Source organism: Globicephala melas, chromosome 14, assembly GCF_963455315.2.
Source record: "Globicephala melas chromosome 14, mGloMel1.2, whole genome shotgun sequence".
Classification (NCBI taxonomy): Eukaryota; Metazoa; Chordata; class Mammalia; order Artiodactyla; family Delphinidae; genus Globicephala; species Globicephala melas.
Genome location: NC_083327.1, coordinates 23,194,189 through 23,217,538, shown reverse-complemented (window position 1 = coordinate 23,217,538; position 23,350 = coordinate 23,194,189). Strand labels below are relative to the sequence as shown.

Genomic DNA, 23,350 nt, shown 5'->3' with positions numbered 1-23,350 from the left:
GGTTTTATCTTTCCCGCCGGTTCGTAGAGGACCAACCATACTGATAGTCCATCATGCCCTGCGCCACTTCCGTTCGCGCGTTTTAATTACGTCACGCGCCAGTTCTCGCGGTATCTTCCGGTTGCTGAGGCCCTTTAACAAAGATCTTGCGAAATTTGTCCAACGGGTCCAATCTAGCCTCTCACCCTCCCCCACTCCACCCCCAACCCGTCCTTCCTTTCTCTGTCTCTGTCACCAAACTCTCTCCTCCCCTCCCTTGAGCTCACCGCCCACCTCTGGTTTCCGATTTTAGACCGGAACCGGAAGTTTTGTGGGCGGGGCCCGGCGGAAGAAAACGCAGCGGAGCCTGAGCCGGGACTCGGCTGTGGCCACAGCCCCTGTCCCCGGCACGGACCGCCGTGGCTCCACGTTGAAGGTCGGTCCGGAGGCCGGTGGGCGCGGGTCTCCCCCGGACTGTCCGGGCCGCAACCATCCCTGGCCCCCCGGGTTCCGCAAGGGATCATGTCTACAGCCTCCGCCGCTTCTTCGTCTTCCTCGTCTTCCGCCGGTGAGATGATCGAAGCCCCCTCCCAAGTCCTCAATTTTGAAGAGATCGACTACAAGGAGATCGAGGTGGAAGAGGTGAGCGAGGCCCGGCACGGAGGCGCCGGCCCCGGCCGGTCCAGGTCTCTTCCTGGTCCCGACTCTTAAGGCGCCTCCTCGACCCCTCTGTTTCGTGGGGTCCACCGGGTGTCCCCACACTCCACGGAGACCGGGTGTAAAGGGGACTCTCCGCGTTCACCTGCTCCGGTGTAGCTCTCTTTTTTCCTCACTTCGGCACTCTTGAGTTTGAATTTGATATTCCGGTGCCTGGATTTGGGTCATCTCAAACAGAGAAGGATGAACTGGTGCGGTCGTGTGGTCCACCAGTTCTCGAATCTGTTGAGTAGTAAAATTCATCAAAGACCATGGCCGTTTTGGAGTTTTGGTTCTCTAAGGCATAGTGTTGTTAAGGGCTAAGGATTTTATTATGTTCGACTTCCAGCTCAGCGTCTGGCGCCCAGTGAGTGTTCTATGGATGCTTGATAAATTAATACATCCCCAGGTCTAACACAGTTTTTCCCCGAGTACGGAATGGTTCTCAGCTTAGCCGATTCCATAGAGCAGTAGTCGTAATAGTAAGTGTTCTGCCTTCAATTAGACTACTTTAGATTGATTTCACCTTTAGTACTGTAGACTGCTATACGATGAAAAGATGTTTCAAGTAGCATATTCTGAAAAGATAACTAATGATTTCGGTGACAACCAGAATATATCAGACCAAAAATCGCTGTTAGAAAACCCGAATCCATTCTTTATTCTGCAATAAATTATTTTAGAGCAAGGTAATAATGTGCCTTTAATAACTGCTTCTTTCCAAATTCACAGAGATGGGTTGTAAAGTCCACAAAATTTAGAAAAGTAAAATCTGTATATATGTAAAGATACACTTTAGAAAGTGTTAAAACTTTGGTTGAAAATTGTATCTGTTATTTACCATTTATCATTTTTAAAATGTACTAAGCACCTTACATTACATACACCAAAAAGAACCCTGTATGTCCTATATTACAGACTGTCAATTACCTCTACTTTAAAAATTCAAAATTATTTTTAGGTGGTGGCAAGCTAAAAGTAGTGAGATAATTATCCTTCAACAAATAATTTTTTTCTATGCATGTTTTGGAAGAATAATGGACTATTTAATCATATTTTTACTTGAATAAAATAACCTTAAAGGTCACTGAAAACAACCTCATTTTACAAGATAGTGTAAGTGGGAAGAGCAAAGCCTTTGGAAGGAGTTAGATGAAGGTTCAGTATATCAGCTATGCCACTTATTAGCTGTACGATTTGGAGCAAGTCTCCTGACTAACTTTGTTAAGCTTTCATTTCCTTAACTGTAAAATAGGGATAATAATTTCTATTTCATTTTATTTGTATAACAGATTTTATTAGGTAATACATGCAAAACACCCAACACTGCCTGACACACATTACTAGGAAACTGAGTTACAGAGAGGAACAGTGACCTGCTTTAAGGTCACATGGCTAAAAGAAGGACCCATAGTTTGGAAAGAGGGGGGAATTTGTGTGTGTGTGTGTGTGTGTGTGTGTGTGTTCTGTTGAGGCTATGATAAATTCCTTTTTAAGAATTGGATAGTTGATCCAGCTTTCATGGCTAACATTCTTTCTTTTTTAAGAATGAAAATTTGGTGAGTCAGTATAAAAGAATTACAGTTTTTAAATAAGCATTTACGTCTGCTCTGTGGTGAACTGTTATGCTTGTAGACTACAGATTGTCATATAATAATAACTTATACTTCATGGTCTTCCAAATGCTTTCACAGACTTACATCATTTGGTTTTTACCACCTTAGTTTTCCCACACTACTTTCTAAAGCATTTTACATTCTTGGTTACTAAGGTGTCATTTATCATTTTACTGCTCTTCCTCCGAAGCCACGTAACTTCTGATTGAGGTTCTGTTTCCAAAGACCCTTCCTTCAGTTTAGATAATGTTTCAACTTTTCTTTGGTATTTTTAGGACATTCCTGAGGAGTAAATTTTTGTTTGTAGCTGAAGTTTTCTAATGTCAGGCAGTCATCTAATTTTATTCTTCTCACTTTTTTATTACGCAGTTTAATTTCATGTTAAGGATTGAATTTAGACTCTTCTAATGTTAAAACTGTTACATAATTTTCATTATATTCTTTATTTTCACATTAAAACAGTGTTACATAATCTAGGGTGCACAGCACTCGGTAACTATTTCTTAACTTAGATTCTACTTCTGGCTTAAAATCTTGAATAAGAGAACAGAGAAAGGTGACTAAAAACAAAAAGTATTTTATGTTGCTTTCAGTATTTTATGTGGTACCGGTATATTGCATATAAATAAAGAAAATCATATTCTGTTTCTCAAATAAGTGTAATTGAATCAGCATTATATCGATTCAGTTGGAAACTATGTAAGAAAAATACTCCAACCATGAGCCAAATATGCATTCATTTCGTAGGTGCATATTTTTAAGGCATCAGCTGATTTTACGCCTTACATTTCTAATATCTCTAATATCATGATTCAGTAATATCAGCATGGAACTTCCTAAATTCAGTTCTGATATCAAATTATGTCAGGTCTCAGCATCAGAAACCTATGTAGGTACTTTTTTTAAAGTCATTTAGCTTTTGTCGTTGTGGATCTGAGTGTAGAGACTGTTGGAATAAACTGTGAGGTATGCACATTGTGGACTAGCTTGCAAGAAGTGGTGAAGGCAGTGTGTTGTGGTAAAAAAGTGTACCCAGTAGGCTGGGTATTTAGAAAATGTCAATGCCATACGGATTTTGCCATAATGTGTTTCAGTAACTTTGAGCAAGTCACCTTATTTTTCTGGGCCTCTGATTTCTCATGTAAAATAAGAGATTGAACAAGATCATGTAAGGTCTCTTCCAGTTCTAAAATGAAAACACATTATTGTTTGCAGTATTTATGCTGTGTTTCCACAGTAAGCTTTAAGAACAGTGATCATGACCTCTTGTGGACTGTCGTTTGTGACTAACTAATCCTGGTTAAATAGGGCAAATGATACCCAAATGGTCATAGAATTTGATTTGCCAGAAGCCTCATGTCTAATTAAATGGTAGAGCCAGGAAATGAATTTGCGATTTCTCACTCCTGAGTCATTTGCTCTTTCCATTTGGATTTACAGGGTCACTTTGGTTCTTTCTGAAGTACTCTGTAACCAAACCTTATTGTAAGAATGGGGAAACAAAATACTGATTTCCTTTATAATAGTTGGTCTTGAGCATTTAATGAACAGTGTCTTCTGTGGATAATACTGCTAAGATTATGGAAGATGAATAGAAGGATCCTAGGATTCTCTCCTTAAAAACTTTGACTTACTGTGAGGCTAGATTTTTAGGACCACAAATTTAAAACTATGAATGTAATGTAAATTGAGCATTTAACCCATAATTTGAAAGTAGAGTTTATCACAGAAGGCTCCATTGAGTGGGAAAGATTTTGAAACTACGTTTTGAATAAAGTAAGCATCAGAGATTGGGAAAGATACTAAGATGAATTTTCTTTGCAGTTGTTCCTCTGCCTCTAATGCTCTTCCCCCCAGAACTTCAAATGGCAGACTCCTTCTCATCATTCAAGTCCGACTTCAAATGTTACTTCCTTAGAGAAGCCTTCCCTGAGCAACCTAGATCTTTGTCATTTTTGTTATCCTTCATGGCACTTACCAGTAACCAAAATTATGTATCCCTCCAGCAAAGTTTAACCTGTCTTATTCCCACTTGTAACTCCAATGCCTAGCATCTAAAGGTTTTCTATAAATAGTTGCTGAGTGAGTAAATGAAGTTACCACAGCATAATCATGAGAATTTTAGTGTCCATCTGGTTCTCTTATATGGTCTGGTTCTTTTATGTGATATAACCAGAGGTTAAGATAAGTTAGTGATTCGGCTAAAGTAGCATTTACACTAAAAATGAAATCTGATTCTCTTTGCAAATGTTGATTCCATTACAATCCATTATACCTAGCAAATACTTTGGTTTAGCCGGGGGTAAAAGATGCTGCAAAGGGTGAGGTGCTGAAAGTAAGCCATGTATTGGTGGGCCTTTACTAAAATGCTAAAAAGACCATATTTAGTATGGTTGCTTTTTAAAGGGGAGACCCACAGTGTTGATGTCAAGAATAGCATATGTGCAAGACACATATAATCATTGCAGCATTTATATCTTCTTAAGTTTCATCATGGAGACTGCAAAGATTTTGTTTTAAAGGGAAATACAGGAAGAACTTTGGTAGTGATGTACATTTTGTAATTTTACGTTATAAGTATATGGGCAACTGATAACAGAGAAAAACCTAACTTACAGTGGCCTGAATAAACTGATTCTATAGATTTGTTAGTCAGTATTAATATTATGAACATCCAAAATTATTAATAAGCTCTTCCACGTGAAGCTTAGTAATTATCGTATTCAGTAGAAATCTGTAATTGTTATCTCAGTGAAGAGGTAACCACAGCGATAACTTTTATATTGTGCATGTGTAGCTTAAAAGATGACATGGGCATATTATTTGAAAGAAGGGCCTATTAAACAGGTCGGATGTCTTATGGCTGCTTTTAAAAGACTGCATGAAAAAGTCAAAAGAAAGTTTGAATAATCAAAGTTTTACTTTTATGTTATCAAGTCTGTCTTGTCAGCAGATGGCAGTTTACTCTGCCACAGTTTATTAATAGATATTGAAGTTCTGAAATAGTTGGAGGCTCCAGGTTCTAACTGATAAATGTTAAGATCTCAGCTTGTTCTGTCATGTTCCAAATTTCTAGCCAGAGTAGTGGCAGCACAGCCAGGGTCCATTCACATAGACCACAGAACAGAGCCAAAGCAAACTGACAGCTACAGTCACTGAACTAAAAATAACATGAATTGGGCACAATTAAGAATTATTTCATAGTAAATTAAGAGCACAGTGGCATACATGCTTTTCCATGTAGTTTTAGTTTAGGTGGTTTTTTGTTTTTAAAAACCTAACTTGAGTAAAGGAATGGAGTAGTCTTCCATCTTAGAGAAATTAGTTTTTAAAGGAGTTGCTTTCTTTAAACACATACACCAACTTCTGATTTTGGTTTTTGTGCCTTTTAATACTAATTGCATGGAAATATTCTATAATCATCTCTCTTATTCTTCTGTACTTTTTATTAAGAAATTAAATTTAAATCTGCTTTATTACATGAGACTAAAGTTGTGGACCCAAAACCATGAGGGCTAAACCATAGGGGGAGAGCTACATATAATAAGAGAATTAATCTGAGAACATTTTAATTTAGAAAACATTCATAAATTCAGAAGGAAATATTTCTAAATTGATTTCCCTTTTAAAACCAAAGTTCTCTTTGCGTTCCTCTGTTCTTCTATTTTTACATCTGAGGGATTGTGAAAAATATCTGAAATATTTATTTCTAGGTTCACCATTTTGGATGGATGTGTGTGTTGGAGGGGATACTTGTAATTTGGATGTGCACCATTTTTTACACTCTTGGTGAAAACTGATCTTTGTGGAAAGCTGTCAGTTCAAACTAATTGTTAATGATAATATGTCAAAGAACCTTACTAAGATATGAATGCAATCCAAAAAGCATATTTGATTGTGAACTTGAATTAGAAATTTGGTAGTAAGTAAAAAGTGACTTCCTTTCAGTGTTTTGTAGTTTGAATATTAGTTTTTTCATTGTTTACCTCAGTTGCCATTGTGTCGCAGTTTGCCATCTGTGCCACTCTTTTCTCCTGATCTACCATGTGTCAGGAAAAACATTAGGTTGCTCACAAGAATTCTCCTTTTCCTTTCTTCCTGCCCAAGATGTCATGTCCATATTATTTATGGAAAACTTCAGCAAGGGAGGGCTCTCTGGTCTATGTCATGGTTTCCAGTGAAGTGTCCTGTCTCACAATTATGGTCTTAATATAACCTAATACAGTAATTCTCAAATATCACAATCACCTGAAGGATTTGTTCAAACACAGATTGCTGGGCCGGACCCTCAGACTCAGTAATTCTGGGTGGGAACCTGAGAATAACATCTTCTCAAATTTCCAGGCAATGAAGATGCTTCCGGCCCAGAGACCACACTTAGAGAGCCATTGGCTTAATGCTTTTGCTGTTTTTATGTCTGCTTTCTTCTTGAAACTCTTCTTTTTTGGCTTCTTGTGGCACTTTCCAGGTTTGCCTGCTACCTTATTGACTGCTGCATCTCAATGTTTGCTGGTTCCTTCTCCTCTGTGTTCTAAATGTTGAAGTGCTTCAAAGCTCAGTTCTGGGACCCCAGTATTTACATGTTATTTTTTGGTCACAGCATCCAGTTGATTGACTAGAAGTACCAACTAAATGCTGATGACTCTCCCAAGTTTTCATCTCCTGCCTGACTTCTCCCTGACTCATGTTTCCACTTTCTTTCTTGATATCTCCGCTCGGATCTAATAGGCATCTTAAGCTTTATATGACTAAATCAGAACTCTGTGTCATTAAAAAAAAAAGAAAGAAAATCTGCTTGCTCCAGTCTTTCTTATCCTTCATTAAACTGGTGCTGAGTCTAGACGTTATCCTTGATTCATCTCTTTTCCTGTCCACCTGTCCTGCCTGCATGGAGATCATCATTGACTTTACCTCTAAAACCTATCCCAGATCTGCCCATTTTTCTGCACTACCATCAACCTTGTCCTCAAAGCTCTTCTCTCTTGCTTGGGCTACTTTTACAGCCTCTACCGGGTCTCTCTTTGTATATATACTAGCTTCCCTACAATCCATTCTTCACACTAGAGCCAGAATGATTTTTTTTTTTAATGCAAAATCATGTCACATTCCTCCTTAAATTCCTCTAATTGCTTCCCATTACTTAGACTGAAATCCACACTCCTTTTCATGGTGCCAAGAGCCGTTCAGGATCCAGAGTCTGCCTCTATCTCCAGCTTTATCTTTTTTTATTTTTTTAACATCTTTATTGGAGTATAATTGCTTTACAATGGTGTGTTAGTTTCTGCTGTATAACAAAGTGAATCAGCTATATGTATACATATGTCCCCATATCCCCTCCTTCTTGCGTCTCCCTCCCACCCTCCCTACCCCACCCCTCTAGGTGGTCACAAAGCACCGAGCTGATCTCCCTGTGCTATGCGGCTGCTTCCCACTAGCTATCTGTTTTACATTTGGTAGTGTGTATATGTCAATGCTATCTCCACCTTTATCCTGCATCACTCTTCCCTTTTCCCACTATGCTCCGCTCACACCAAACACTCCAAGTATTCCTCTAGGTCACCACTAAAGTATCACCTTTCTCAGTGAGGCCTTGCAGGACTATCCTGTTTAAAACTGGGGTGGGGGTAGTGCACACACGTGTAAACACACACACACACACAATTATGCTGCTTTTCTTCTTAGTGCACTTATTAGTTTCTAAAATATATCTTTTTTTAAAAAAATAAATCTTGCTTCCTCTTTATGTGTCTCCCTCCATGAGAATATAAGTAGTTAGAGCGAGGATTTTGGTTTGGTTTGTTCCCTTCTTTGTCTGGAATGCGTAGGATAACGCCTAGTCTCTAGATGGGGTTCAAATATTGTTGAATAGGAAATGAGGGTTTTTTCCCCCCTTTAGGGCCTTTACATTAGTTGTTTTTTCTTGTTTGCTCGGTTCCATGTGTCATTCAAATATCAAGTTAGTAACCTCCTCAGATGGCATTTCATACTATCCAGCCATAAGTTTCACCAGTCTCTTTGTCACATTATTCAATTTTTGGTTTTCTACACAGCATTTATTTTACAAGCTGATATTTTTCTTATTCATTTTTTTGTCTATTGACTGTCTTTTCTTTCCTCTCCTGGCCCCCCTTAAATTGAAAGTACATTCCTCGTAGATCAGGGCCTTTGTCTTATTTACAGCTGTATCTCTTGTATCCCAGATGGATATAGTAGACATTCAAGAAATATTGGTTTAAGAAGTAAAGAAGTGAAGTTCATCATTCTCTTGGCATTAGCCTCACTTCACCCCTCGAAAGCAGGAGATCTTACCCATTTTTCCCTGCTTGCTGACTAAGCCTTCCCCTTTGGCTTTCATTGATCCTCTGAAATTCAGCTGAGCTCTACATTTAGCTCCTTGTATTTGAGCTGTCTACCATCCAACAGCCTCCTTCCTGCAGTCAGAAAACTCTTCAGTTACCTTGTTTTTCTCTTGGCAAGAGTTTTTCTGTATCATTTCCCTGTACTGTCGGGGCTGAGGGAACCTGGGTAGGGCCTCCCTCTGACTGTCTCCCTTGCCACACTTACTCATTTGCAGCTTCCCATGTTGGCAAAGCATATCCTGTGAGGCTGCTTCCTCCTGGGGATCTCAGTGAGAAGTTGGGAGGGAGGGGGCATGGGAATATGTCTTTCCTGCCCTTGAAACCCTAAGTCTGTCCTGAAAGCCGCCATCATGGACTCTCACTTTTGGCTCTCTTCAGCCGGGAAGTGTTTTTTTTTTAAAATTTCAATGCTGTTGTTTTGTCTTGAATTTCTTCTCTACCTTGTTTTCATCCCACAAAGGCAGGAATCAATTCTTTATATATTTTTTTTCTTTCACTCCTAATATTTATGCCATTTGAAAAACTGAGAAGTCACATTTTGATTCTGTGATATGGTGATTTATAAGAAATAGGTACTTGGTCGTTCAAATGATCAAAATATATTTCTCATATATATATTTGGTCTTTGTCTACAGTTCCTGGCTCACAGCTCCCCAGACTCTGATTTTCGTAAGTGAAGAGAGAGATAAAGATGTCTCAAGGTTAATTTTGGACCACACCTAAGGATGGGGCTGGTTGCCAGGAGAACCAACAATGTGATTAGAGGGTTGGGATTTTCAGTCCCACAGCTCTGACCTCTGGGGAGAGGAGAAGGGCTGGAGGTTGAATCATTCATGGCCCTGTGATAAAGCTCCATATAAACCCAGAAGGACAGGGTTCAGAGAGCTTCCAGGTTGGTGAACACGTGAGGATTGGGGGAAAGTGGGGCACAGAGAGAGGGTATGGAAGCTCCGTGCCCTTTCCGCTTACCTTGCCCGGCTGTTCCTGAGTTATATCCTTGTGTAGTAAACTGGTAATCTAGTAAGTAAAGTGTTCGAGTTCTGTGAGCCACTTGAGCAAATTAATCAAACCCAAGGGAGGGGGTCACTGGTACCTCCAGTCTATAGCTGGTTGATGAGAAGCACAGGTGATAGATAACCTGCCTTGTGACTGGCCTCTCAAGGGGGAGGGGTTGCACTCTGGTAGAACTGAGCCCTTAACCTGTGGGATCTGATGCTCTCTCCAGGTAGATAATGTCAGAATTGAGCTGAATGGTAGGATGTCCAGCTGGTATCTGAGAATTGCTTGGGAGTGTAGGGAAACCCCCCTCCACACATTGGAACTGGTGATCAGAATCATTAGATACACAGAAATATAATTTGTGAAGCAATGACTCTGTGCCTCTAACCTTTGAATTCACAGCAGTTATTTTTTCTATCATGTGTTTCAGTTTATGTGTACAACCTTGGGCATCTTGGACTTACTTTATTATCATTTTAGATCTGTTGTTTCACCATACATGTGAAATATAATATGACCCTAATGTGAGTGGAGGCTTCTTAAGTACATGGGCTCTCATCTTACATGAATATGCCTGTTTGTATTTCAGACAGTTCAAAACATTGCTTTCTTAAACAAAAGGGAGGAAGCTTATCATGTCCTTGCTTGCCCACATTTTGTTACCATAGTTTTACGTTGCAAACTCAGAGTCAGCCATCATCTCAGCACTAGGTGGCATTTGTGCATCACAATTAGTCATGCACACCTTACACAGTTTTTACAACAGATGTATGATCCACAAATGCAATGTTTGGAATCCCTGCAGGGACATTTCTGAGAATAGGAAAATGAAACAAGAGGAGACCTACCGAGTACCAGTTGCTTTGATGTATTTGTAAATATATAATTGAAGAATATATTAAATTACTCCACAATCATTATTTCATAGTAATATCAATAAGTTGGCTGGTCTCCATCCATGCTTTCTTAGCCGACATTGTCATAAAGTTGAAATTCATTTTAGGACCTGTTTGCTATTCATAGTGGTTAATTGTGAGAGAAATGAGGAATATAGCTCCTGAAACTGATTCATACCCTACTCCAAGCACTTATTATTCTTTTGTAATATTGAAGAAAATGCCTGGTTTTGACTTATGAACACTATAGATATTTGCTGAGGAAAATGTAAGCATCTCCCTTTTACTGTTGAGAAAGCAGAAACTCAAAGACATTAACTTGCCCAGTATTGGTAGCTAATAGGCAGACAGAACCTACACTTAAACTCAAGTCTGTTAGGTTCCAGATCCTAGGTGTACTTTTTCTGTTATTCTGATGGTACCAGGTTTAACCAATAACCATTCACGTTAAAGTAACTGAATGCCAAGTCCAAATAACTGACATTGGTTCCTTTCCCTTATGAGAGGTGTGGAGGAGAGCTAGAGCCTAAGCAGGAGGTCCCTGAGCACCCAGGGCTAGGAATGGAAAAAGGGAAAGTCACTAAAGGAAAGACAGCCCAGTTTCCTTTAAGTTAATGACATCCAGAGGCTGAATATAGAGTGAATTGGTCATTACATACTCTAGGCTTCAAATCCTGGCTTCTCTGACCCTGTGATCTTGGGCAACTTGCAACCGTCTGACTCAGTTTACTACTTACCTTAATGGAGGAGGATTAAATGTGTTAATGCATGAAAGCACATAGACTAGTAGTACCTGGCACATGATAGGCATTCAATAAATGTTAACCATTTGGGTGGTTTTATACATTAAGCAACATGAGAAATGTCCATACTGCTTTGTGTAATGTTTGAATTGGAATTTGAGGTATGGCTAGAATGGCCATCCATCTCAGTTTACAACTACTGTCCTGGTAGTTATAAGCACCCCTTTCTTACTCTACAAGGAGTCCCTGTACATGTAAGTTTGCCTAAAGTGAAGACTCCTCCTCCAAGAGAAGATATAACTGCTCCTTTCCGAAATATAATACAGATATATGTGTACAAATCAGGATCTCTAACATTCTGGTGTTAGACTTCCTGGCATCAGACTGCACTTGCTCTTTACTAGCTACATAGCCCTGGGCAAGTTAGTTGATTTCTTTAAACCTAGATGCTTCATCTGTAAAATGAAGATACCTCTAGTACCTGTCACCTAAGGTTGTGTAAATGATGTAATGTATGTAAAGCACTTAGCTTAGTGCCTGCTATATAGAAAGTACATCATAAATGAGAGCTGTACAGGGAATTAGATTTTTTGCTTAAGGAAGTACTTAGGTCTGTTGGAAGTTGAAATGGAGTAGATGGCACCTAACTAAGGTCATTTACAGTGATAATGTAGAATGATTTTGTTCTAACAAGTATCTAAAGCTATTCTTTTGTTGTTGTTTTAATATTTTGGCAAATTTCAAACGTTAATAGAAGTCGAATAGCCTGAGAGAGGAATGAGTTCATGAGCTACCCATCAGCTTCAACAATAATACAACATATTGTCAATTTTTATTTTTAACTTTAATGAGATATATTTTACATATCATAAAATTTACCCATTTGAAGTGTACAATAATTTGTACAAACATCACCAGAAATCAGTTTTCAAACATTTTCATCACCTTGGTGTAGGATTCCTCCTACCCATTTACAGTTAATCCCAGTTTCCACTCTTAGCCCCAAACAACCACTGATCTACTTTCTACCTCTAAAGATTTGCCTTTTCTGGACATTTTGTATAACTGGAATCATACAATATGTGATCTCTTGTGTCTGGTACTCAAGTGTAGTGTTTTTAAGGCTCATCCATGTTGTAGCATGTATCAGTAGTTCATTCCATTTTCTTGACAAATAATATTCCATTGTATAATATGATACTAGCATGTATCAGTAGTTCATTCCATTTTCTTGACAAATAATATTCCATTGTATAATATGATACTATGTTTTTACTGTCCTTCACAGTGGCCAGTTTTTTATCATCTCTATTTTTAATCTTTCCCATCTACTGCCTACCCCCACTGAATTATTTAAAAGCTACTTTTTAATTTCATAAATATGAGAGCTTAAAACATTGATTATACGTTTCTGCTTTTTATTTATTTTTTTCCAAGCCATCTTCTCTCTATCCTCTCATTCATCTTGCCTGTTTTAATTTGTTTTCTGTCACTAAGAGTCTTTTTTTTTTTTTTTTTGCGGTACGCGGGCCTTTCACTGTTGTGGCCTCTCCCACTGCGGAGCATGGGCTCCGGACGCGCAGGCTCAGCGGCCATGGCTCACGGGGCCCAGCTGCTCCGCGGCATGTGGAGTCTTCCCAGACCGGGGCACGAACCCGTGTCCCCTGCATCGGCAGGTGGACTCTAAACGACTGCGCCACCAGGGAAGCCCTCTTAAGAGTCTTTTTTGTTTGTTTTCAGTTTTGAGAATGAAGAGATGTCTAGACCATAAACTTGCAAAGATAGAGACAGTACATTTCATTATCTCCTCACTCTAATGAAAATTCATACCTACTCAGTGGCAAATCCAGATCGTGATGATTTCTAAAAATCTTCTTTAATAAATCTTTCAGATTGGCTTCATTGTTATGCATTAGGCTGTTATTTGTTTCTGATTCTCGTGAGTTTTTTTTTTAAAGGTCGTTGGAAGAGGAGCTTTTGGAGTAGTATGCAAAGCTAAGTGGAGAGCAAAAGATGTTGCTATTAAACAAATAGAAAGTGAATCTGAGAGGAAAGCTTTTATTGTAGAGGTAAGTTGAAGTGTCATTTCTGTTGTGTAGTTCTTCACCTAAGATACTCTGTGAATTTAATATTATGAAAAAAAATGTTTCTCAGTTGTCATTTCTCTGTATACTTGAACATCAGCAGTTTGGTTGAACCAAAGGGAATGCCATAGGAATATTTTTTCATTCACACTCTTAATTCTGATTAAAAATTAGGGGAAAAGAGAATTAGCTACATAAATGAATTCGTCCCTGAATTAAAATACAATCTCTTCCATGTAATTCAGGTCTATTTCAAGGCATATAATTTAAATTTTAAAATAGAAAAGAAATGGTAATCTCTCCCATTATCTAAAATTAAGAAGGGAAATTTTATGCATTCATTTTTGACTGAACATTTTTAGAAATTCGAATGAGATTATTTTAAGGAAAAACAATTTCAAATTGGTTTCTCTCATTTAACACGAAAATTTACAACTCTCTTCTCTTACATATTTGATGATGGAGGAGAATTTGATAATCATGAGATTATTGTATTACCAGCTTCATTCTTTTATGCTGTTTTATATATTAGATCACAGTATTTCAATAAATCAATGGTTTTATCACTTTTTAACTTCATTGGCCAATAGATGAGTGGTCTTTACCTTATAAACCTTCTGAATTTATATCTGTGATTTTATTTAATTATAATTTCAAAATATACTTCATGATACTTTTTAATGTATAACATGAAGAAATGAGAACTTAGTTGTGAGATGATGAAGTGGATTTTTGTAATTAGTTGAATGAGTTGAGAAATGCTGATGAATGGTTTGATGTCATCATGAAGAAAGATGATCTATAGTAGTATGTTCCAGGAGTCTGGCTTTATCTTGCCTTATTCACAATTTTTGTTTATGGTTTATATGAGGTCATTGATCGTATACTCTTGTATTGGTAGTTTCCTAAAACTAGGTAAAAATATGTGTTAAAGGCTAGCAATCCAGAGTCAAAAAGATCATAATAGCTTGGAGAAAAAAAGTTTCTCATCAAAGTTATGTATACATGTAATTTGTTGATAAATTGTCAAATGGTTCTCCATGTATTCTTACTAAAAAAAAACGTTAATCCCCGTACCTCCTCGCATCAAGTTTTCTGCTTCTCAGAGGCAACTACTTTGAGCTCATCCCTTAGTTTTATATGGTATCCCCCAATCCAGAGACTCACACCTTCTTTAAAGAAGGTATTATCATATTTCTATCTCTGTATTTATCTCTATATTAAATATATATCTCTATATTTAGGAAGGTATTACACCTTCTGTAAAGAATCAACCTCTAATCTTTGAGACAGTAAAGAGGCAGTCACTAAGCTGTTTGAAGTCAGGGCTGGAGGGAATCTTTGGTCTAACTTTTAAGCAATCTCTCTGCTCTTTTATTAGCTTGTATGAATAGATACCTGGTACTACCACCACTCCTCCACCTTTTGGAAAGTTTGTGAGATAAATCTGGTTGCTTCTCACTTTTTCTCATTTCTTTTAGGTCTGCTGTGTTAGTTATTGCTAGTCATTTGCTGTCCAACTTCCAAAAATATGTACTGTTTTCTCATTTCACATTCTCTTCATCCTTCTGAGTTTATGCCTTGAAAAAAGTACCTTTACCTTCTTAGTGGTATTTGAGGAGGGAACAGGAATAAATGCTTGAATAATCTGCTATCTGAAGCTCAGTAGTGAATCTTAATGAGATGAAATATAATAAATAGTGATATTAAGTCTGTTAGGACTGAAAATCTACAAATGTTGGCTGTAGAAAAATACAGCTTTCTAAGTAGCATGTAGTAAAAAGGTTTACCTTAGTGGACTTCATATGAGCCAGCAGTATAATGTAGGTAGTAGAGAAGGAAAGGAAGAAGAAAGGGGGAGAAGCAGAAAAGGGAGAGAAGAGAGAGCAAGGCGCAGTTTGGGGGGATATGTTAATAGAAATTTGAGATGTAGAGAAAGGGAGATGAGTACAGCCAAACCCCTCACTGACCTCCATATGAATCATTGGATTGGATTGGATAAAACTGGAAGTAAGGAGACCAGTTAGGAGAAGGCTGTAGTAATTACTACAGTGGTTCAGGTTGGAATTGCTAAGGCAGTGGTAGTGGGAATGGAGAAGAGGGAGTTAACTCAAGAGATGGAAGATGGAAGGAAGAGAATGCAGATTTTAAGTCAGACCAAAGTTCAAACCCTGGCTGTACTGTTTCCTAACTCTAGGGTATTTAGCAGCTCATTTAACCTTCTCTGAGCCTTATCTTAAAGGTACCTCATCTTTAAAATGAAAATGATAATACCTACCTTGCAAAGTTGTGAGGATTATACAATATCTATAAAGTGCCCACCAGTGCCCAGCGTAGAGTAGGTCGGCTATTCATTCAACCATCACCTTTGAAGATGATGATGATGATGATATGGCTTCTTCTGGTTTGGATAACTCAGCTCAGTGCCATCTCGGGGATGGCATCCTTGGCAAAGTTAATTTCTTCTTCTAATTTGTACTTATGCCTTGTACATAACTCCTGTTATAGCACTTGGCACATTGCTTTAATTATTTGTGTACATGTCTCTCCCCCAACTAAACTGTGAGAGCTCTGGGCAGGGATTCTGTGCCATTCTGGGCAGGCACTTAGGACCACAGTGCCTGCTACGTAGGAAACAGTAATTGCTGATTGATTATGCTAATGTTTTGTACAATGTTAAAATTTGAATGATACTGTGAGATCACTTCGTTAAAAGTTAGCACTTTTTAAAAGAAACCTTAATTTGTTACAGCTTCGGCAGTTATCCCGTGTGAACCATCCTAACATTGTAAAGCTATATGGAGCCTGCTTGAATCCAGTAAGTTTGTCACTTTTTCATTATACTCTGTCTATAAGAAATGATGTGGCAGATACGTGCAGCTGTGTAGTTTATGAAGCTATTTTGATCTGTCATATTATTTCAAAAAAAAATTATATGTGTTTCTAATCTGTTAGCAACACAATATAAGGGAATAGTTGTCTTAGGTGGTCTTATCCAGTAACCTCATCTTCTTAGGAGGCTTACAATATCCTATGACAGCACCTGTTCATTTGCACTGGAAAAAGTCACCACAGATCTCGTGATTATGTTTTTATATACATCTCCACTCTTAGACAGTGGTCCCCTAGAAAACAAGGTCTTAGATCATAGATACCTTTTATTTCCTCTAACACTATTCACATAGTAGGGGACAAAAGAATGATTTTTAATGCATTTATAAAATCAAAGGTTGAACTAAGTTATCTCTCAAGTTCCGCAAGATGGTATAGCTCTGTGGTTAATTATTCTGGCATATGTTTCCTGTAGGTGTGTCTTGTGATGGAATATGCTGAAGGGGGCTCCTTGTATAATGGTGAGTGTCATTAGACCTGTCTTTATCTAGTAGAGTGAAATAATTGAAAAGCTTTTAATATAAATTGTAAGTTACTTAATGTTCTTCACAGTTTATCCTCAGAGTCCCCAAAGGAGGTAATTAAAAAAAGAAATCTGCTAAAGATTAAAAATGAAAAGACAAGATGCTACAACATTAGTATGTGAAATTTAGAGGTCTAAGGATATCAATCTTTTAAATTGATGGTACTCTGCATAATGTTAAAAGCATTTAAGTAAAGTCAAACTTGCTTTTTAAATAGATTTTAAAATATCTTCATACTTTTAATTTTTTCTTTTTGTCCTCTCTTAGCTTTCAGTCTCCTCTTCTAGAACTCTTTAACCGCACATCCTTATTCTGCTTTATTTTGCTTTTTTCCCCAAAAATAAAATTGTGAAAATTCACTTCACAGAACATTTTTTTTAAATACAGCAGGTTTTTATTAGTTATCTATTTTATACATGTTAGTGTATATATGTCATTTTGATAACAATGAAAGGAAACTGTATCGTTTAGTTACCTTTATAGAACAGAGCTAACCCTTTCACTGTAAGAAACACCAAACATATATATAAATAGTCTCTTGTCACACCATTTATATAAAATAAATTGTAGCATTTTATTTTTTTAATTAACATTATTTTATATAAACTTTTACTTATATTTACTGCTCATGTGATCATCATTGTTAATGGCTATCTGATACTCCCATGTTTTATTTGGTTGAACTATTTCTAGTTTTTAGCCATTATAGAAAGGATAATTGTAAACATCTTGATGCACATTTCGTTTCCTTCCATAGTATTTCTCTGTATCTCTCTTATAGTAGTATGTCATCACATTGCTTATAATTTATAGTATTGTGTGAAAGACTGCATCTGTCAATATGAAAAAACCTGGTAATGTATATTAATTTTACTTGAATGTATGTATAACAGTTAATGGAATCTTATTAAATGTTAGGTACTTATGTGGTAGTTATCCATTTTAAATCATTAACTATTTCCATCTTTTTATTCGGAAAAGAATGAAAAGCAGGACCAATGGCAGCATGTGTAGGAAAATACCCAGTCGTGTGTTCTGATAGTGCTTGCATTCACCTTGTGTCTTTTGTTATATGCAATAAAATTCTTTTTAGTTTGTGCCTTTCTTTTGCAGTGCTGCATGGTGCTGAACCATTGCCATATTACACTGCTGCCCACGCAATGAGTTGGTGTTTACAGTGTTCCCAAGGAGTGGCTTATCTTCATAGCATGCAACCCAAAGCTCTAATTCACAGGGACCTGAAACCACCAAAGTAAGTTCTAATAATGTGGTGTCTCTCTCTCTTGCCATCTCCTACCCACTCCCTAATTTAAGCTGGTCGTTGCACATCAGTTTTTCTTCTCTCATCCCCTTTGGCTTGCTCAAGAATGTTTGTTTTTTATTTTTTTAAGATTGTTTACTTTTAACTCACCTTCATCATTTAGTCATTTATCTAAGCTTGCATTTTAGAATGTTGTCTTTAGTGGCATTTTTATTTTAGTTGAATTTTTATTTTTAATAACTTCTACCTTAGATTAGCATAATTCTAGAATCTATTAGTCTGTAAGTCCTATTTTGTGTCCACGGTATGTATTGTTTTCCCTAAATAGTTAGTTCCATGTGAGCAGAGACAAGTCTGTCTTGTTCCCCACTCTATCCCTAATAAGCGCAATGTCGACATTACACAAAAATATACAGAGTGGTTATTATTTGCCTTTTCAGAGGAAGGCAAAGGGCATTGCTGGCACATCTGAGTAGAAATTGAAAATATTCTGGATTTCTCCTTATTGAGGATTCTGGGACTTTGAAAGAACTTCAAAATTCCCTACATAAATATTTTTAAAGGCTAAAATTTTGTGGATTTTTTGTTTCTGTGGGTACACAATTAAAGAAAACATACATATTTTTGTCCCCATTTCTCTCTAATTTTTTTCTTCTCTGTCCACCTGTGAGAAAGTAAAAAGTCCCCGTATGCTCTTTCCCCTCTACCCCTGGCCACCACATCAGTCCTCAGATAAGAGGTATCCCCTAGGAAATCAGTCTCAAGTATTCCATTCTCTTGATGCTGGTTTAAAGCATTAAAGCATCCCTTCTGGGTATAACTTCTCACTCTCCTGTCTAACCTGATACACTCTACATAGGTTTCAACTCTTGGAATCACTGTTCTCGCTAGTGTACCTTATTTCCACCTCCAAGCTTAAACTGATTTCCCTTTCCCCAGGTCCCTGGTCAAATAATGTTTAAGCCCTAGATTTATGATACTTGTATTTTTTTGACTTGACTCCTAAGGTTGTTGTTGCAGCTACCTGTCTTGTGTAGTAAAGAAGAAAGCACTTTTTTTTTCCTAGTTTTAGAGACTGTATCCTCCATACCCACCTCCCCCACCCCATTTAAAAGAGTTGAATTATCAAAGCAAACTCATGAAAATCATAGCTCTTATCCAGCAACAAATTGGCTGATTTAAAGGATACAAGCAAGTAATCAGGCACAGACAAAGCATTCTTTTCCTGGACGAGCCAGAAACCATTAGATGCAACTCCCAAAAGTCACCCGTCTGCATTAGGGCTTTTTTGGCTTTGGAATAACTGAAGAATTATTAAACAATATACTTTAAAATATCTCACAAAAAAGTTATTTTTGTTTTTTAACATCTTTTATATTCCATAATTACACAGCTTAAACAGCTACCTCCATTCTCCATCCAACCATACCCCATAAATCCGTAAATGTTAGGTTTATTTAACCGACGTATTTAGACAGACCAGATACGTCCTACCAAAATCATCTACAGATGGGGACTCTCCTTTTGCTAATAAATACCATTAACATATTTAGAAGAGGTCTGGTCTGTCTAGGTCATTAATTTCTCTTGGGCATCCTCATGGTTGGACTCATCCTGTAGTGTTGCACATTTCCTGTGGGGCACCCAGCATACAAATTGGGCTTTAGAATTAGAATTGATTTTTCAGAATGTACTGGGGAAAAGAAAATTATTTGGAATGACTGCTTTCATATATAATTGTATATACAAATACATGTACTGTATCTTATTGTCACTGGAAAACCTTTTGATTCTGTGGTCAGGAAGAGTTCCTCAGAATGGCATATAAAGAAGGGACCTGATGATGTGGTTAGGTGTTTTATACAGTATCAACTTGCACTAGTGCCCCTGTTTTATTTATCTTTTGCAAGTTCATCCAAAGTCTTATGAGTAAAGGAGTACTAATTGTAGCAATAATAATATAAAAGTCATTCAGAAAAATTATTATGATATTTTGAATGTACCAGGATGAAACAAGGAAGTCAGTTACAGAATTCTTATCTTGGGTTAAAAGTAGTAAGAACTTAACAACAATGAAACAAGGAAAAATTGTTTGTTTGTTGAAGTGCATGTAATTTGCATTTAACATTCTTTCCACTTAAATTGTCATAGAAGTATTTGTAGCATTATGGAGATGTGAATAGTAGTTTATCTGGCTTATCTTAGTCATGTTGGACTAAAAGAAAACTAACTTTCTAAGTAATCTCTCCAGTTAGAATTTTGTAACAAAATTATATACAAAGAATTTATTAACTGTAATTATAATGAATCCCCAACCCGATGTTGAATATTGCTACAATGTGATGATGCAAATTATATTACCCATCTTTATTTCTGTTTGTCATCAAAAGGAAAACCTGAATAAGAGTATGCTACTTGGTGATTATATTTGCATAATATAGCACCTAGAAGAGTTGGAATCTTAAGTTCAGAAAATTTTCTGGAAATCTTTTATTGGGTCATTTTAATCAAGATAGGGTTATACTCTTACCACACACACATACTCTAAACATAAAAATGGTTTTGGGATTGAACATTTTTAGAAACATCTTCAAAATAAGGACATTAAAAATAAGGATAGGGAAAAAAAATAAATAAATAAGGATAGGGCTTCCCTGGTGGCGCAGTGGTTGGGAGTCCGCCTGCTGATGCAGGGGACACGAGTTCGTGCCCCAGTCCGGGAGGATCCCACATGCCGCGGAGAGGCTGGGCCCGTGAGCCATGGCCGCTGGGCCTGCGTGTCCAGAGCCTGTGCTCCGCAACGGGAGAGGCTACAGCAGTGAGAGGCCCGTGTACCACAAAAAAAAAAAAGGATAGTTGTTTTCTTTCTTCTATATTGTTCATTTTTACTTTACTTTCTTTAATTATGTATATGTTATTTTTAAAAATGTAAAGTAAGTCTTTTCTGCCTCCCATTTCCAATCCTCAGAGATAAGCACTGTTTTGTTTTTTAAGCATGCATAGATTACACTATACATAATGTTGCTGTTTTCACTTACTGGGACTTTTTTTTCATATTACTATATACAGATATTTACCTCTTTATTTTTAATGGATAAATAATATTACTTACTACCTCTTAAGTAAAGTGAGTTATTAAAATAGAAACTCTTCTTGGCCTGATGGGCAGTCTTAGACTGGGAAGATTTAATTTATAGAGCTGTTTTTAGAAAATACCATGCTGCCGAATCAGTTGACATTTTTGTCAGGCCCTGTAAGGCCCTAAATTCCTAAATTGGTGCTTCTCAGCTTTCCTCCATACCCCCCCACCCCCCAGAACAAAGTTATGATGTATATAACCTGAGTAAGTCTGAGAGTAGGGACAAAGCTTAAAAAGCCTTCTTAAGGAAAGTTACGTAAGAATTTTGCATTTGACTTCCTGTGTTAATGCAATTTGTTTTGAAGTCACTGTTAGGATGTTAAAGATACTTAGAGTTGAGTAAAAATGTTGGTCCAGGGAGATGTGCTGGCTTTAACCCCGGGGCTCTGTTGGCTCCCTGCCACTTATCCCAGCATACACTAATATATTGGCAAAATTACATACCTTGTTTTGAGAAGCACATGAAATTTAAGCCATGATATGTATGCATTTAAAATCTAATATCCTGTGTGTGCTCACAGGGATAGCTTGGACTCTTATACTCACATGATAAGAATTTTGACACTCCAGCAATATGGCAAACCAGATAAACTGAAAAAACATCCTACAGCAAGCACCCAGAGATGCTACATATTACAACAAACATCCTTTTACATGCGTAGGTGATCTTAGAAGAAAATAAGGGAATCATTAAGCCAAAAGATGGAGAGAACTGAACCCTGAGTGGGAAGCCAAGGGCTCTCCTGTGAGCCTCTGCCAGTATCAAGAATGTAGAGGCCCAAATTTTAACGGCTTCTGTTTAACGGGATGCAGACCCTTTGTTGTGCACCAGGTGAGGGAGCAGAACTGAGACCTCTGCCTAAGTTCAGTATCTTGGACGGAAGAACTAAAAGAAAAGTTGACTAGAAAAAAAAAAATCCGTTTTCTGACTAGACAAGCTTTTATTTTTTTAACTGAGAGTCTCCCCTCATGCTGTTGTGAGTTTGAATCTACTCTACTTGCCCAATCAAAAAAATCCCAACAGGACAGGTTAAAAGTGCTTTGGAATTGGTGGTGTCTCAGGGCATTCAGGGTGACTGAAACTATTTTAAAGTCATATACTTTCAATTCAGGTCTTTAGGATTTTTCCAGATTAAGATCAATCAAATATGAAGCCACAGTAGATATTACCACACCCATAAGGATGCAAGTTACCATGAGTAAAAGTCAGCATAAAAAACACAAAATGGAGGGCTTCCCTGGTGGCGCAGTGGTTGAGAGTCCGCCTGCCGATGCAGGGGACATGGGTTCGTGCCCCGGTCCGGGAAGATCCCACATGCCGCGGAGCGACTGGGCCCGTGAGCCATGGCCGCTGAGCCTGCGCGTCCGGAGCCTGTGCTCCACAACGGGAGAGGCCACAACAGTGAGAGAGGCCTGCTTACCGCAAAAAAAAAAAAAAAAAACACAAAATGGAATAAAGCCGTCAAATAGTAAGACTCCAGATATTTGGAATTATCAAATATGGAGGATAAAATATATATGCTCAAATTATTTACAGAAATGAAGGAATTAAAATGTGCAAGGAATGAAAACTATCAACATGACCAAAAGAACTAAATAAAACATTTAGAAATAATTAAAATTTTTAAATGGCAGATATGAAATAGGTGACAAGAGATTCAGTGAGCTGTAAGATATATCTGCAGTTACCCAGAATGCAACACAGACAAATAAATGAAAAAAATGATAGGTTAAGGAACATGGAGAGAAGGAAAGGGAGGACTAACAGCATAGAATTAGAATTCCAATAAAAGAAAATAGGATGGGGAGAGACTAATTCAAGAGGGGTTAGCCAGGAATTTTCCAAATAAAAGATACGAATTCTAAGCAGAAATCTCCCCTACGACACACCATAATGAGGCTACAGAACAGCAAAAACAGAGGGGAGATTTTTCAATCAGCGAAGCGATTACCTGCAAAGGACTGACAGTTAGACTGAAGTATACTTTTCAACACCAACAATGGAAGCTAGAGGACTGGAATCATAACTTCACAGAGCTGAGAAAAAATAGCTCTCTACTCAGAATTGTGTACCTGCCCTAAATTACATTTAAGATATTGTGAAACAAAACCTGAGTGAATTTATTGTAAGTAGACCTTCATTAAAGGTGTTTGGGGAAGAA

General features: G+C 37.6%; 1 protein-coding gene across 2 annotated transcripts in view; it reads left to right on the top strand.

The window, feature by feature from the left end:
• The first annotated feature begins 212 nt into the window (after window positions 1-212).
• The window catches only part of MAP3K7 (mitogen-activated protein kinase kinase kinase 7), a 67,819-nt gene continuing 44,681 nt past the window's right edge, over window positions 213-23,350 (top strand). The window contains exons 1-5 of one of the 2 annotated variants that reach the window (XM_030859508.3): window positions 213-621; window positions 13,247-13,357; window positions 16,125-16,190; window positions 16,680-16,725; window positions 17,902-18,040. In XM_030859508.3, coding sequence (XP_030715368.1) covers window positions 502-621; window positions 13,247-13,357; window positions 16,125-16,190; window positions 16,680-16,725; window positions 17,902-18,040 — 482 coding nt within the window. In that variant the 5' untranslated portion in view covers window positions 213-501. The remainder of the gene's footprint in view (window positions 622-13,246; window positions 13,358-16,124; window positions 16,191-16,679; window positions 16,726-17,901; window positions 18,041-23,350) is intronic. The other variant, XM_030859509.3, reaches the window with a different exon arrangement.